The sequence below is a fragment of the Podarcis filfolensis genome (assembly GCF_964270895.1).
Source record: "Podarcis filfolensis genome assembly, chromosome: 14".
Classification (NCBI taxonomy): Eukaryota; Metazoa; Chordata; class Lepidosauria; order Squamata; family Lacertidae; genus Podarcis; species Podarcis filfolensis.
Genome location: NC_139616.1, coordinates 31,887,683 through 31,905,175, shown reverse-complemented (window position 1 = coordinate 31,905,175; position 17,493 = coordinate 31,887,683). Strand labels below are relative to the sequence as shown.

The 17,493-nt window shown below is 42.4% G+C and overlaps 1 protein-coding gene across 38 annotated transcripts in view; it reads left to right on the top strand.

Annotated features, from left to right (window-relative positions):
• The window catches only part of RBFOX1 (RNA binding fox-1 homolog 1), a 1,446,067-nt gene extending 1,430,141 nt beyond the window's left edge, over nt 1-15,926 (top strand). For 27 of the 38 annotated variants that reach the window (XM_083585184.1, XM_083585174.1, XM_083585175.1 and 24 more), the window contains 2 exons: nt 8,354-8,429; nt 14,803-15,926. In XM_083585184.1, the coding sequence (XP_083441310.1) occupies nt 8,354-8,429; nt 14,803-14,925 (199 nt within the window). In that variant the 3' untranslated portion in view covers nt 14,926-15,926. The remainder of the gene's footprint in view (nt 1-8,353; nt 8,430-14,802) is intronic. The other 11 variants (XM_083585178.1, XM_083585179.1, XM_083585209.1 and 8 more) reach the window with 2 other exon arrangements.
• The last annotated feature ends 1,567 nt before the right edge of the window (nt 15,927-17,493 follow it).

Sequence of the window (17,493 nt, the reverse complement as noted above, 5' to 3'; positions counted from 1 at the left end):
CAAGCATGTGTGCGGGTCTCTGTAAGCGCACGCATGGGCAACGGAGTGTGCAAGTAATCCTAGGATTATGCAGTTTCCCCAGCTATACAGACAGCACAAAATGCTCCAGCAGAGATAGAAGATTGAAGTGTGTGTGTGTGGTGTGTGGTGTGTGGTGTGAATGCCTACAGTAGAGTCATAGTTGGAAGGGCCATAGTTCAGTGGTAGAGCACCTGCTTAGCATCCTGCTTTCTGTGGTTCAGACCCCAGCATCTCTGGCTAGGTATCATGAAGATTCCCTGCCTGAAACCCAAGAGAGCCTCTGCCAGTCAGTGTCAGCAATACTGCGTTAGATGGACCAATGATCTGGCTCACTATAAGGCAGTTTCCTTTGTTCTCATGCCCTATGTTTTCTTGACTTGGCAGGGGCTTTTCTCCTGCTTTAATGGGACTACAAAAATGGAGATGATCTAGGTATGGCGCACCTGACAGGCAGAACTGTGTTTGACTTCCTGAGCCACAAGTTTGTATTCTACACAACCCTACAGTGTTACAAACTCATACTTAGGCAAGAGAGGGAAATGTTACAACAAATACAGTTTGAAACATGTATTTCCAATGTTCTGTCTCACAGAAGCATAAGGAGAGCCGGCTGGATCAGGCCAATGGCCCATCTAGTTCAGCATCTCATTATGGCCAACCAGATGCCTGTGGTAAAACCTGCATGCAGGATGCAAGCAAAAGAGCATTCTCCCCTCCTGCAGTTTCCAGCAACTGATATTCAAAAGCATTATTGCCTGCAACTACCAAGGCAGAGCATAGCCACTGCAGCTAGTAGTCACTGATAGTCTTGTCCTCCATGAATTTGTCTAATCCTCTTAAAGTCATCCAAGTTGGTGGCCATCACTGCCTTCTGTAGGAGAAAGTCCCATAGTTTAACTATGCATTGCATGAAGAATGACTTTCTTTCCTCTGTCCTGAATCTTCCAACATTCAACTTCATTGCATCTCCCTGGGTTCTAGTGTTATGAGAGGAAGGGGAAAACTTTTTCTATCCACTTCTACTTATCTTATGTTCTTAGTTCAAATGAACTGCCATAATTAAAAGACTAAAACATAACAGAAGAGAACACTTCCTGTGTTCCTTTCCTCTGAGTGCAGCAATAGGAAAAAGATACACTGCAACAGCCCAGCTGAGGAAATTGGGTTTTTTAATTACTATTTTGGGAAAGTTGGGTACCCAAGAAGGCTACAAAGTGCAGACCACTAGAGGAGAGGTGCTTTGTATTCAAGGGCCTCACTCCATCAATCTGTTTGCATAGGCAGCTTTTCACATACACACAACATGTGCAGATGAAGATGCTGAAATGCATTTATGTCCACATCATGATTCACACCTGAGCCCCACTGAACTGATTTTGTTACCCATTTCTATAAGGAAGTACATCACCATCCAGGGCCACAAGTTGTTGCACAAGTTGTTGGATGGGAACCAGATTGGGTCCAGTTCTGAAACAAAAGGAAAATAACAATTGCACAACAACTAGTATGCGTGAAGTGGGGAGTGAATCCTGCAGCTCTCACACATTATACAACAGTGCAAATCCAAGAAAGAAAGAAGGTGCAGAGAGCACTCACTCCCTTGCCTGACAAAAATCCAGCTGTTGCCCTCTTTGGCTTCTGAAGTCTTGCTTACATGCTTTCATGCCTAATTTCTTAGCCATCTGAGGATGAACAGAAACCATATGCTGAGTGAGCTTCAGCATCAAATGCTGCAGCTAGGAAACGGAAGTTAATAGGAGCAAAGGAAGCCACCTGATGCTGAGTCAGACCATTGAGTCCATCCAATTCAGTATTGCCGACACTGACTGGCAGTTGCTCTCCAGGGTTTCAGGCAAGGGACATTCCTAGCTTTACTTAGAGATGCCACTGAGGATTGGACCTGGAAATGGTGGCAGCTAACAACAGGTACAAGCTGTCTTCGCATGTGAACAAGTGTTTGTGTACAAGAGTGCACACTTGCCGCTTTGCGCGTCTCAACTGTTTGTGTGTACATGTATACCCGTTGCACACACACTGAATGTGACATCTGAACACCCCTAGTGTGTTTCCTGCCCTGGCATCCCTTTGAGAGGGCTATGCATCCAGAGGGCTAACCCTCGTGAGCGTTTCAATTTTTGTGTCATGTAAGGGTGCAATTTGAAATTAGCATTTAAAAAGAAGGGAGCCAGCATGCTCTCCGTTTAAGCTGACACTGTTCCTTTTCCTCTGTGGAAATGAAATTTATTAATCATAATAAAACCATCATATTCTGAAGGCAGAGGTCACCCTGAGGAAGAAAAATAAAGTTTATTCATCACATGAAAGGGGGAGGATTCAATATATATTCTCAGATAATATCTGCATGGCTGTTGTTTGGAAATGTCTCCCTGCATATGCTGATGCTTAGGTTTCTTCATGAAGAGTTTGACCCTCTTGTATTACACAAAGAGGGGAGTGTTCTCTTTAAAAGCAGCAAGCGAATCATCCCAGCAGCAGCTCTTTGCTGGCAGAGGCCAATGAAGTGACCCATTTGATGGATTTGCCTTGTTTATTTTGGAGAAGGCATTGAACTGCTATCAGAATTTGGTCTGAATCACAGGTGGGGATCCTGTCACCAATGGGAGATATTTGGTCAGATGTCCCTCACGCATGGGTGAGCTATACAAATCTCCCACCCAACCAGTTAGCCAGATCTATAGCACCACATCCCAGATGTAAACATCAGTGAGGGGTATGTGAAAAAGGATGCCCTGACAGCCAATCATATGGTACCACAAAAAAAATCCTTCTCTAGCTCTACCTCTCCCCTCCCCACCCCCAGGTATGGCAACATTTTACCAAGTGTGGGTAGGTGGATGGGTTGCAATATCGGCTTATAAGAGCAGCACTTGCCTACAGGGTAGATTTTGGCCCATGCTGATTGGCCCAAAGAAAACCCCAGAATGCCTTGCTTCCGTCTTTCTTGTGTGGTTTACTTTGCCACTCAAGCGGGCCAAAACATCTAAGAGACAGAGGTATAGGACCCCCACCTAAAATGAATGGTGCATCCTTGAAGTTAGTAGAGTTCCAGGTGTGCGATAAGGAAAATGTCAGTTCTGGCCTCAGTTTATATATAATCCTGCTTTCTCTGTGTTCATTAAATAATTGAATTATTATTATTATTATTATTATTATTATTATTATTATTATATTCCATGGTTTTTTAATTTAGGAATGCTACTCATGTATAACTTTGCTTTCACAGAAGACTGTCTGTGGAGACATATGAAAAGCTGTTTTGTAGGGCTTTTTAGGGCCAGACAGGAATCAACTTGCACCTCACAGTACATCTTAGAAATCTGCTAGTAGAGAAAGGAAAGAAGTGGAATTTAGTTGCTTCATTCATATCCACCATTAAAAGTCTTATTTGCTTTAGCTCTCCATTCATTTGTCTTCCGTTTATTTTAACAAGTGTTTCAAAGTTAGTCCATTCGTTTTCGCCATTCTCATTTCTTTTCATTTTTCACTAATGTCAACGAGGGACCCAACCAGCCTCCGGATACCTGTAACTACCGTGTTTGCCACCCACATGCCTGAGACCTTCAGGGATTCTACTGTTCAAAGCAGGACAACTGCCAAGTTTCAAAGAAACTGTGGAAAGGATCCTTGTTTTTGAGGCAATTTCAAAAAGGCACACATCCCTTAAGATCCCCTTTCAATATGAAATCCAGTTACATTTCTCCTATGTACAACTTTTGTGGTTATTAGGATGAAATGTTTAGGCTTTCTACTCCCACTCCAAAGAACCAGCTGTGTCAAATTTGAAGGAGAGAGAGAACACCGTGTCACCATTTGGTAGACATCCATTTTCTGTCTGTCCATTTCAACTACTATTCCTCTTCCCAGTCCCTTTAGCCTTTCTCTTACTTGTGCTGTAATTACACCTGTAATTACCTCTATTACATCCTAATAGAAACAGCAAATAAAGGACTTGTTTTATTTTCATTTGGAACTCATTTGTTTTGATTCCTGTTCAAACTAATTCATTTCATTTTTTTATTTTGTCCTTTTTCATAACAAGTGCACACTCTTCATATATTTTAATATCTGTAGCCCTCTTGAAGCCAGTTATGGCAATGAGGTATGATGATGATGATAATAATTGTGCTGGTTATTTTTGGCATCCATCTGTCTTGAGAAAATGGAGTGCACCTGTGGAGATAAAGTCAAACTGCTGCAATAGTAGCACCAAAGTGACCTCCCCAGGACGCAAGTCTGAGGAGTGTGTATGGAGGTCCTGGGCTGCCCAGACTACAAGACCCCACTCCTCTCAGCCTCAATAATGTTGTCCAGAGTACCAGTCTGGCTGCAAAAGTTGCTAAAAAGAGGCATACAAGGTGCCATCTTAGGTGCCGTCTTAGGTAGGAGTTGCATAGAGTTGTATAGAGTTTACTCCTTAGCTTCTTCTCCTGAATATACCCCACAAGGCAGAGGTGGTTTAGGGCCAGTTTTCCTTCTCCTAGATGGGCTCCCTTCCCAGGTTGATGAGCCCCGTCTGCCCCTCACTTCCTTATACAGCATGTGCAGAAACTGCCTTCTGGACTGTTGGACTTACGATTGCTCTCATCCACTCAATCTGCCAAGAACCCATCTCTTCATTCAGGGGAAGTCCCTAACTTACCAATTATTTTATTATTATTGTATTATTTATTAAATTTGTATACCACCGCCCTATACCCGCATGTCTCAGGGCGGTTACAATATAAAAACACACAATACATAATAAAAACAAAAACAACCCAATGAAACAACCAAAGGTTTGAGACCCGTTGGCTACCCCCATCTGGTTTAGCCGGCCAGTCAAAGCAGTTTGTGTAGTGTGGCTGCTGTTGCATGCTGACAGCTTCTAGGAGCCTCAGGTGAGACCACGGTGTGTCCCCCACCGCAGGTGATTCCCCTCTCCAAATACCACATACACTAACAACAACAACAACAACAACAACAACATACACTCCCACATGCAGGAAATGTATTATAGAAGGTCTGTGGTTTGTCTCTGATAGTTTGTGTTGGGTAATTGCTGGCATATTACAGCAGGAATGTGAAATGCATTAATGGTTGCAAACTATACTTTATTCAACATCTCCGGGCAGTCATTTTACAAACCACTTTCTGAAGATTTTCTTCTTCTTCTTGCAAAGTGTGCTATTCATCTTTTCAATCAATCAATTATAAGCACAATTCGGGGGGGGGGGGGAAACCCAGTTAAGTTTTTCAGAAATGAAAAAGAAAAGATGTGAGGAGGGGGAGGGGGGGAAAACCTAAGCGAGGGCATCCCCAAAGCATCTTAATGAGAACTGAGGATGCTGAGTAGCCGCAGACTGCTGTCTGACAGTTGAGTGGTGGTGAGGGAGGGAGGATCTAGCAAGGGTTAAGGAGTGGCATATTTGGGAAGAGAGCGGCGCTCCAAACACTCCAGATTGCAACATTTAGTTGCAGGTCCCCACATTATTCTACTATCTGAATTAAAACAAGCATAACTTCTAATCCTACTCAGAGTAGACCCATTGAAGTTAATGGACACATCTAATTTAGGACCATTAATTTCAATGGATCTACTCTTAGTTGGATATTTCCCAGTGTCTTTCAGTGTGTGTGTGGGGGGGTGTCAATTTGATAACGAACAACAGCTAAATTCTCATTGCCTGCTCCCAGACTTTGGAATTCCCTTCCTGGAGAAGCTAGACAGGCCCCCTCTATGTGGTCCTTCTGTTGGCAAGTGAAGACCTTCTTCTTCCAACAGACTTTTGGGAACTCACAGCTCTTTTTACTGTAATCATTTGTATGCTTTAAACAGATTTTATAAATAAATAAATACAGTTTTAATTATATGAATGTTTGGTTTTTTACTGCTTTTTTCTATGGTTTTAGATTCTTGCTTTTATATGTAAGCTGCTTTGAGTCCCATCAGGAGGAAAGGCAGGGTATAAATAAATGTATAATAATGATCATGAATTAAATGTTGCACAGCACATGCACCTAGTCTTCCTGTGGCAAAAACCCTCAAATGCATCACATGTTTCAATCTACATTGTTGGGGAAAAGGCTAATCATGTTTTGTGTCCCCCTCCGCCACAGCTGCCTTTTAAATTGCTAAACAAAGAGACACATTCATTGCTACCGCACAAAAACACCAGTATTATTTGGTCCTAATTTGTCAGAGCAACTTCTGCCAAAGTGAGAAACTCATCAGTCAAGATTTATGACAAGATAAATGCTTTCGATTTTGTATAGACCACAGTAACAACATTTCTCTTTGGACTTTGTGAAAGGAAAACCATTTGCAATGAATAACCTTTTCACACTTCAGGCTGAATCCAAAACGTTGCAGTGCTTTCTTTTAAAAAGAAGCTCTTGTTAAAGCACCTACAGGAGTAATCTCAACATTGTTAGCTATAGGATTACTGCAGGTGTGTGAAGTAAGGCAGACACAAAATGGGGAAGGGGTGAATTACACATACACACACACACATACACACACACACACACAAACACACACGAGTCCCCTCATATTTGGGAATGAAATATTACCCTCACACTGACTTGGCTTAGTGGCATCATCCTGTATCCATATCCGATAGGCTACATAGCAGCCTCAGAAAGCCTTTTGAGAGTAAAGATAGTTTTCCCTTGTCCACTATCTGATTTAACTTCATGATAACACGCATTTCCCTGATTGGATGGGGTTACTGGAGGCCGAAGTCCACGTTTGCCTGTTTTTAAAAATAAAAATGGCTCCAAAGCTGCAAATTAGAGGCAGAAGCAGGTATACCCAGGGAGTAAACCAGGTGCAATAAAGAAGGTTAACCGGAATGACTTGAAGCTTCACATGCGTAACATTCTTCTTCCTAGTTTTTTCTTAAATGAGTGAAAATCTGGCACGTTTCATACATTCTCATCACACTATAGCTACCTCACCCCCTGACACCATATAGACAGCACTGAGATAGGACCAAGTACCTGATCTGGTGAAAAGCAGCTTCCCATGTCCCTAACTTCCCATGTCCCATACAGATGAAACTTTTACTGGCTAAACAGAATCAACAATGGCAAAAAGTTAGTTGGGTGAGTCCATGGAAACACTGCCAGCTGTTGGCTATAGGTAGCATCTCCATAGCTCAGTGGTAAAGCATCTGCTTTGCACACCAAAGGTCCCATGTTCAGTCCTTAGCATCTCCAGGTAGGAACGGGAATGTATCTGTTCTGAAACCCTGGAGATCAGGTACTGTCAGTCAGGGAATGCAGTGCTACTGAGGGAGATGGACCAAAGGTCTGACTTGGTATAATGCAGCTTCCATTGTCCCTATATTCCCAACTACATGCAACGAGGAGGGGGGAAATGAGGTGGCAGTTGCCAAAAAAAGATGGTAGCCCTTTGTTCCCATGGTAGCACGTATGCATTGGCTCTTGTACCTGAAAGCATTATAAATTGTGTCTCCACATCCCTGCTTGGTTAGTGGATATAGGAAACCACCAGGTATAAATGGCATCAAAATATGAGCAAGTTGAACTTTGCATTTGAAAAAGGGCAAGTGGAGAAAACTCTCCATATGGCCATTGATGTAGATCTGTCACTCTTTGTCATATTAAGAACCACTGTTCTCTGATGCATGTTTCTTTGTTCGCCACCATTTTGCCCTGTATTCCAGGTGTCATATAAGAGGATGCTAGGAAAGGTCTCCTTGCCCAGTTGCTTCCCACTCAGAAACCAAATTCTGCCCACTTAGTTGCATTTATCATCCATTAACAACAACAAAAACAAGACGAAGAAGTTGCATTGCCACTGTAGCCATTTGGATTATTGGCCGAAGGCACACTGCTTCTTAACAGCTGCTTGGCACATTTTATAAAAAAAACCTTTGAGAGAACCTTTTGTTCTTTGATATTTCATATATTATATTATTTTCCCATTTATTTTCTACTTATGTCCATCACACTTTTGGCAATCACCTAAGGCTTCCTCGAAGGGGTAGGGTACGGACCAGGTCCCTTAAGTTGAAAACACACCTATTCTGCAGCCATGGCTGCACATTTGCTTTGCATTCAATCTCGTAAAGCTAATTATAGCCATTTCCCCCCCTTCCTCCTTTTCATTTGTAAACTGAACCCATTTTCCCAGAGGATATTGCGTCCATAACGTGCTGAGTCAGTTCATTTCCAGTGTAATTGGATAGAGTGGAATGTTTGATTGCATTCATTTTGCAATTCCTTTCCGTTTCTTTTTTAACCTCTGGGGTTGCTTTGGTTTTCTTTTATTAATCCTCAGCTCTGCTTTCTTTTCTTTTCTTTTTAGTTACGGACGACTTTATGCTGCAGACCCCTACCACCACACACTTGCTCCAGCAACCACCTACGGCGTTGGTGCCGTGGTAAGTGCTGATTTATCTACTCCCCTCCCCCTTCCCTGCCTCCCAGTCTGCCCCGAACCTCCCCTCCTCCTCTCCTCTCCCCAGTTCTTAGCATGGTTGACATCTTCTCACTTTTCCTTAATTGAATTTGTCTCTTCTGCTAACGGCAGCTAAAATGCCACATTAATCCTTCCCGGTAAACTTGACAAATGTCTTAATTTCTTGGCAATGTAGCACACATAAGGATATATATATATATATATATATATATATATATATCCTAGGTGAGCACTTACCTTAATGGAACAATTAGTCATTTTGATAATTAAATACATCACAAATCGAATGCCTTCACAGTAGCCTCCATTCTTTTTCTTTTTCTTTTCTTTATTCCCCCCCAACCCCCAATCTTTTGCCTTGAATTTACATTGCCTGAAGGTTCAAGTCACACCAGTGATTATAAGTATAAAGAGCTGAAACTGAGATTTCCCTGCCTCTGCTGTCAGTCAGCCTGAATCCCTGCTATTTTCTCTCCCTCATTATTAGAGTTAATATTTAAAATTATAGCTGTACTGAAGAGGAGAGGATAGGAGATCATTCAGCGGTCCTCTCCAGTTGCTGCATAAAGTTAACCAGGCGCGTGCACACACCCACCCTCCACAGGAAGGGTGATTTATGTGAAACTGAAATGTACACATAAAAAGACCCCATGGGGACATTTTGTTGGGCAATACTGGCCTTTTGCGTTAGGAGAAAATAACCCTCCCGGGGCGTTATGTGGAACCATGTTTATCTTAAATTAAGATAATCAGGGCAGTCAAGCAAAATGTTAGTCACAACCAATGGAAAAGCAGCGAAATGAAAATTAACTGCAGAAAACTGTGAGTCCATTTGAATTAATCACGTCTGATTCACACCCAACTTTTGGTGTATCTGTGCCCAATATTAATACATACCCTTCCCTTCTGCTCTGCAGTATAGTCTACTCATAATCCAGAATGTAGATGGACTCACCCCCATTTTAGGGACATGTTGCAGGGCAGGCAGGGCAGAAAGGGAAGGACACAACAGCCACGCACCCTTTGATTCCAGCCTCACCCTCACAGGCATACATTACTGTTCACATAACGCTTTCAGTATGTGCAAATTAGGAAGTTTTACATTGAAATGTGAACTGAATTGAATTTCTCCTACAACTCTTATGCTGTTGGTCTCCAACTCCTGGCAGCCCCAGAAGCCAGCATGAACAATGGTCAGGGGTTATGGGATTTGTAGTACAACAACATCATCTGGAAGGGCTTTCCCCCTTTTCTGGCTTAAAGAGAGTGTGTATCTTTGAACAGGGAACATGAGACACAATGGATCCAGTTGCAGATGATACAAATGTGTGTTGACAAATTGTACATGCACCAGGGTCTGCAAATAAGTTCTCTGAATGTGTGATACCCATGTACAGATGATGGATAAAATACAAGATGAAAAATAAAAAATGGCAGTCTTTTGCATCTCTCTAGCAATTGTTCACAACTTTCTCCAGGAGTGTGAAAGTAATGTAATTGGATGGAAACCCAGGCATCTTATAATCACGCCAAGGTCTCTTGATCTGGTTGAGTCTAAATTGATATCACCTAAATTTATATTCACCCAGCTTTTTGTTTTTAAATGAATGTACCTTTATGTAGCATGAACTACTTGTGTTTACTATGCAAAAGACACCCTAAAATATAACATTCTCACTGAAGTGAGAAATAGCAGAGCTGAGTAACTTATAGGAAATATTTATACTGGGGTTTGGGGTTCTAGTTTTTTGGCACAGTTTTTGGAGACAGTAATGTTTCTGAATACCAGCTGTTGGAAACTGCCGGAGGAAAGAATCCTCTTTTGCTTGGGTGCTGCGTGCAGGTTTCCCACAGGCTTCTTGTTGGCCACTGTGAGAACAGTATGCTGGACTAGATGGGCCACTGGCCTGATCCTGCAGGGATCTCCTTATGTTCTTTCCAATCACTTGGTATCAAATGGGCAACATTAATATTATTATTATTTATAATTTTGCGGAGATTAAAGATGCAGAACCCACGTGAGAAAGATTTATTCTGGTTTCCATTTCTCCAGTGTTTCACATGAAAAACAACCCCCTAAATTAGCTTCCGTTTTTTACTTTAGGTGGAATATGACAGTTTCTATAACCTGGGGCTTCCCACTAGCCCTGGGCTTCCAATAGTACATCATGCACTAGTGACAGTCACATGCTCACAGCTCGGTAGTAGAGCACATGCTGTAAATATAAAAGGTCCCAGGTTGAGCATCTGGCATCTCAAGGTACAACTGGCAAAGACTTGCTGTCTTTCAGACCCCATGGAGAGCCATTGCTGCTCAGTGTAGATAGCACTAAGCTAAACAACTAGCTTAGTGTTGGTGGTTTCCTAGGTTCTTTACCCCTCTCCCAATAAATTCCTCTTATCTTATTAAAATTATTATTATGATGATGCTGATCTTAAAATCTTTCAGATGATTTGCCTAAGCAGAAGCCAGCAACTTGTACTCAGGCCAGAATGTTGTCTTTAGAGGCCAGTCATCAAAGTGGGATGAGATGGAGGGGGATCAGGGGCATCTAAAGACAAAGACTCTCCTCCTGGAAGAGAGGGGAGTGGTTGTGGCGACGAAGAGTGAGGCAGAGGAGGGGCTGGCGCCGCAGCATTTAGGCTGCTGAACACGCCCCCTCGGAGGCACCTGGTTGGGTGCCTGCCGATGGGCGTGGGCGCCAGCCAGGTGAGTGGGAGGCAGGGGGCTAACGCCCCCTGCTAGAGGCGGGGCTTGGGTTCCCGCCCACAACCACTCCCCTCTCTTCCAGGAGGAGAGTCTTCGTCTTTAGAGGCCAGTCATCACAGTGGGATGAGATGGAGTGGGATCAGGGATTTGTTCTACCATTAGGCAAGCAGCACTCTCCCATCTTATCCTTCTAACCCCGGCTTCTCTACCCAGCTACTGCATTGGGGTTTTTTCTAGACCCCGTAATGTGGCTTGCTTTCTCAGGTGCAGTGGAGAACCCTATCCCATCAACAGTGCTGAAGTAAGTTTTAACTTCCAGTCCAGTTTGCTTCTGTACTTGGAATAGAGAAGGAGCACTGTCACCCTCGGGCTGCAAGATGTATTGGGCTGGCCCTGGGTGAGATGACACCCTACTTCATTTCAATGAATGCAAAACTATCGCAGGGCACACATCCCATTCCTATTTCTAGGCATATTTTTAAGGACGTTCCCTTTGAAGCCCACATGGAAACGGGAATGGGACAAACTCAGGTCTGTTCCCATGCACAGCTTGGGTGGACCAGGCTGTCATAATAATAATAATAATAATAATAATAATAATAATAAATTTATTATTTGTATCCCGCCCATCTGGCCAGGTTTCCCCAGCCACTCTGGGCGGCTTCTACAGAGACCAAAAATACACTAAAATGTCACACATTAAAAACTTCCCTAAACAGGGCTGCCTTAAGATGTCTTTTGAATGTCAGGTAGTTGTTTATCGCTTTGACATCTGATGGGAGGGCGTTCCACAGGGTGGGCGCCACTACCAAGAAGGCCCTCTGCCTGGTTCCCTGTAGCTTTGCTTCTCACAATGAGGGAACCGCCAGAAGGCCCTCGGCGCTGGACCTCAGTGTCCAGGCAGAACGATAGGGGTGGAGACGCTCCTTCAGGTATACAGGGCCGAGGCCGTTTAGGGCTTTAAAGGTCAACACCAACACTTTAAATTGTGCTCGGAAACGTACTGGGAGCCAATGTAGGTCTTTCAAGACCGGTGTTATGTGGTCTCGGCGGCCGCCCCCAGTCACCCAGTCTATCTATCCCCACTGGAAGCATGGCTGTATTGATTTCATTTGGGAAAGGTCTGTATCTCAGAGGAAGAACATCTGCTTTGCATGCAGAAGGTCCCAGGTTCAACAGATAGCATCTCCAAACACTGATTATTGCCTCAGAGGAAACAATTCAGGTGCTCGGGGGTTTCCTAATCCTAATTGTTGTTTGTAATTTGGAATATTTACGCTGTGTTTCCTCTGCAAAATTTCCTACTGATACCTTATTGGAGGGTGTTAAGGAATGGGACACAGGTGGCACTGTGGGTTAAACCACAGAGCCTAGGGCTTGCCGATCAGAAGGTCAGTGGTTTGAATCCCCGCGACGGGGTGAGCTCCCGTTGCTCAGTCCCTGCTCCTGCCAACCTAGCAGTTCAAAAGCACATCAAAGTGCAAGTAGATAAATAGGTACTGCTCCAGCAGGAAGGTAAACGGTGTTTCCGTGCGCTGCTCTGGTTCGCCAGAAGCGGCTTAGTCATGCTGGCCACATGACCCGGAAGCTGTACGTCGGCTCCCTCGGCCAATAAAGCGAGATGAGCGCCGCAACCCCAGAGTTGGCCACGACTGGACCTAATGGTCAGGGGTCTCTTTACTTTACCTAAGGAATGAGTAACAGGTTGAGGTGAAATTGGAGTGTCCTGCTTGGCAAAACTCCTGTTGTGTTTTGAGAGAAATGCCAAAAAAAAAAATAATCAAGAGCAAAATTTCCTACAATGCGTTTTATAGATGCCTATGAAAAGTCTTTTGAGGTTTGGGCAATTACCCCCCCAAAAAATCATGTATATATTTGGGTTTAATTTGTGAATGAAGCAGGAACTTAGAAGGCCTTAAACCAAGTCAGATAATGGATCTATACAGATCTGTACAGTGGCACCTTGGTTCTTAAACTTAATCTGTTCTGGAAGACCATTCCAAAACCAAAACGTTCCAAAACCAATGTGCGCTTTCCTATAGAAAGTAATGCAAAATGGATCGAACTGTTCCAGACTTTTAAAAACAACCCCTAAAGCAGCGATTTAACATGAATTTTAGTATCTAACGAGACCATTGATCCATAAAATGAAAGCAATAATCAAGGTACTATACTATAAAATAAATAAGACAGTATTGTAGATGATTAAAAAAAAAAAAATCTTACCTGCACTGTTGATAGTCATTGTTTGAATGGGGGGCTTTTATCCATTTCCACAGTCACACATTCAATCAATCAATAGCTGAACTGGGTTCCACACAGTCACAAAAACAAATTAGCCTCAAAAACAAAAACGCAGAATAAATAGCAAAAACAAAAGTGCCAAACTTAATCCATTCTGGAAGTCCATTTGATTTCCGAAATGTTCGAAAACCAAGGCGCAGCTTCTGATTGGTGCAGGTGCCGCGGAAACAATAGCTGACAGCCATATCAGACGTTCAGCTTTTGAAAAACGTTTGGAAACCGGAACACTTACTTCCAGGTTTTCAGCGTTTGAGAACCAAGTGTTTGAGTACCAAGGCATTTGAGAACCAAGGTACCACGGTATTGTCTACACTGACTGGTGGTGATTTTCCAGGATTTTAGACAAGGGGACACCCCCAGCCCTGCCTGGAATTGCTGGGGATTGAACCTGGGACCTTCTGCATGTAAGCCTCTCCCACTGACCTATGGCCCTTCCCCAACAGCAAGCTGCCTTATACTGAGTCTACCCAGCCCATTATTATCTAAGGCAGCTTCCTGTTCAAGCACTGGACTCCATCCCAGTCTTGATTCACATGTGTTGCCTTATACCAAGTCAGATTACTGGTCTATCTAGCTCAGTACTGTCAACAACACCTTGGCATCAGGTCTCCAAGATTTCAGAACAAGATCTCTCTTAGAGATGCCAGGGGTTGAATCAAGGACCATTTGCATGAAGAAGAGATGTTCCACCCATGGAGACATGGGCCTTAAGAACCCAAGAGCTTAAGAAGAGCTCTGCTAGGTCAGGCCAATGGGCCCATTGATGCCATTCTCACAGTGGGCAACCAGATGGCCATCATGGAAAACCTGCTAGCAGGACCTGAGCACAAGAGCACAATCCCCTCCTGTGGTTTCCATCAACTGGTACAGTGGTACCTCAGGTTACATACGCTTCAGGTTACATATGCTTCAGGTTACAGACTCCGCTAACCCAGAAATAGTGCTTCAGGTTAAGAACTTTGCTTCAGGATGAAAACAGAAATCATGCAGTGGCTGCGCAGCGGCAGCAGGAGGCCCCATTAGCTAAAGTGGTGCTTCAGGTTAAGAACAGTTTCAGGTTAAGAACAGACCTCCGGAACAAATTAAGTACTTAACCCGAGATATCACTGTATTTAGAAGCATGCCCCCCCCATGCCCCCATCATATAACCTGATGATTCACTCACTAAATGGTCAGCTGGCACCTGTTTGAACAGCTTTGAGTGGTGTGTCCTGAACCTTGCTTGCAATTTTTTTTTGAAAAAAAAAAATTAACATTGCAAATCCCGTTGTGAAGAAAAGCAGACGTTTAAAAAACAACCCATCAAATTGCTTTGTTTCAGAATGCTTTTGCACCCTTGACTGATGCCAAGACTAGGAGCCATGCTGATGATGTCGGTCTCGTTCTTTCTTCATTGCAGGCTAGTATATACCGAGGGGGATACAGCCGTTTTGCTCCATACTAAATGACAAAACCCATAAAAACCCTTCCAATGTGGGGGAAAAAAAGGAAGCTTTCCGAGGCCTGGGTATTGCAATACATGCAATAGTGCATCATTTTAGCAACTCTAAAAATAAAAAAAAAATAAAAAGAGGGAAAAAAATCTACATTTTTTTATCTTATACCTCAGATATTTTGTTCTGTGTATTTTAATATCGTGGGTCTTTTCATTTCCGAACGTTGCATAGTTCGATTGCTGGCTGTAGAAGGTTATTATTATTAAATTATATTATGATTAATTATGATTAATTATTCTTATTTTCATTGTCGTGGTTGAACTAGAAAGCTGCTAGAAACTAATTTAAAAATAAAATAAAATAAAATCTGTTTGGGGGCCACAATCAAGACTGCTATATCATGTAAATGAATTATATATGCTGAATATTAAGCTATCAGGATTCCTCACTTGTTTTGTAAGAGTGTTAAAGTGACATCAGGGTCCCCCCTCCCTCCTGCGCATCTAACATTTATTTTTGTTTTATAAAGGGGAGGGAAAAGAGGAGAGTTGAGACGGTGGCGATGGGGGTCCAACACGATTAAATCGTAAAGTGGGGCCGCCACTGCACCCATCGTCCCATATCAGCTGTTTTAAATTATTCACTATTTATTCAAAGCCAAAGGTTATGTTGTTAATTTTGAGGCTGGGGCGGGGGCGGGAGGGTGGAGAGAGGGGTGCTTTAACTGACACCTGTACATAAAATCTAATTTAATGCTGTCCAGAGGGCACCCCCTTTCAAGGCAACCCACCAAGTCAAGATCAGCTCCAAGCATAACTAGTTCTTTAGGCAAAAAAAAAAAAAAGAGAGAGAGAAACAAAGAAAAGAAAAGAGGAGAAAGAGAAAATCTCTGCTAGTTAGAACATGAACAAGCTTTCTTTTTATATTTCTTCCAGTATAATAAATTATTGATATCATTGCAGACTTTTATATTACGGGAGGATTAAAAAAATAATGATAATAATAAAAAGGTGATAAAAGCACTGTTTCTATTTTTTTTTCTTTTTTTTTCCAAAAAAAGAGAGAAAGTAATAAAAAAGTTAAATTCTTTGTACCGGTTTAATGGGGGTGGGGTGGGTGGGGCGGGGGGGGCGGGGAAGTGTATAAAATTTACATCTGTGCAGTGGAATTATTATTATTATTATGACACACCTACGGCGCTTTAGGTTTAGACCAAGAGATAAGAGACAAAAAACACACACGTATAATCATTTTTACAGAATTTAAAATGCTGCTCATATTAAATAAATAAATAAATATAAAAAAGTTTATATACGCATTTTACAAGTACTGCAACCATTGAGTAGAGAGAGAGAGAGAGAGATTGAAAAAAAAATAAAATAATAATCATGGTATTTTCATCTGCTTGGTACTTTTTGAAACATGACCGTGTCGTGTAAGCAAACTGCAATTCTTCGACATGTTCCAAGCCTGCCCCACTTCCCAACCCGAGGCTGTTGTGTTTGAAATTCGCTGGACCCAACTAAAAACAAAAACACCAGAATCATCAGATGAACAGAAGGTGGTTTGATGTCAGATACTTCCCATGTCTGATTCGCTGATGGTCCCCCCCCCCAAAAAAAGCACTGAAAAAACTCACGCCAAAGAGGCAGTTTCTGGCACAGCTGAAAAATTGCAGTTTGTCTGTACATCTGTTGTCCTGTTTACAAGTTAACCTAAGTTGGGGGTGTTTGTCAGGGGAAACTTCTTGTTTTTTGTATTTAAAACAAATAAAAAGCAGAAAAAAGACTGTCTTGCGACAGTTTTTTGGTTTTCTTTTTTTTGTTCTTTGCTGAAGATAGTTATTATATTCTCATCTGTATGGTGCGGGCCTAAGAAAAAAAAAGGGGGGGCGAGCACTTTATAGTTAAAAATAAATAAAAATAAAAATGATCAATTCACCGCTGTGAACCTGCCAACTCGCTATAAACAATTCTGCTTTTTAAAAAGTGTTTGTGAAATCAGGCTTTCCTCTTTGTCATCGTAATGTGCATGCGATATGATCAGTTGAACGATAAACCATCAATAAAGTTTCACAAGATTTGAAAACGAGGTTTCTGGAGCATTTATATCAGAAGATGAAATATATATATGCGCATATATATATAAATATATATGTGTGTGTATGTAGATCGTCTTTGTCAAAGCCAAATGGGAGGGAGAGCCACACACAGGGGTAGAGTCAGAGAGCGTAAAGGGAGGAATATGCATTTATCAATGGAAAAAATATTGGCTACTAAAAAAGAAATGTATTCCGCTAGCCAGGGAATGGACCATAACTTCTGTCATGTTGAACCCCCATGCTTTAGACCTAGATTGAAATCCTGAGAAATTCATGCACAAATCACAAATCCAATATTTCTTCTATCCCACTGCCTCCTATCTACTCCACTGAATCGGAAGCTGCTTTTAAAACCCGAAGGGAGTCTCCAAAGCAGTTTGAGGCTAGGAATGAGTTAGAGGAAGGGATGTATCAAAAGCAAAGGAAGTTCAGCTTAAGCACACCCCTACCCAAAAGTATTGGTGAATTCTGGTGA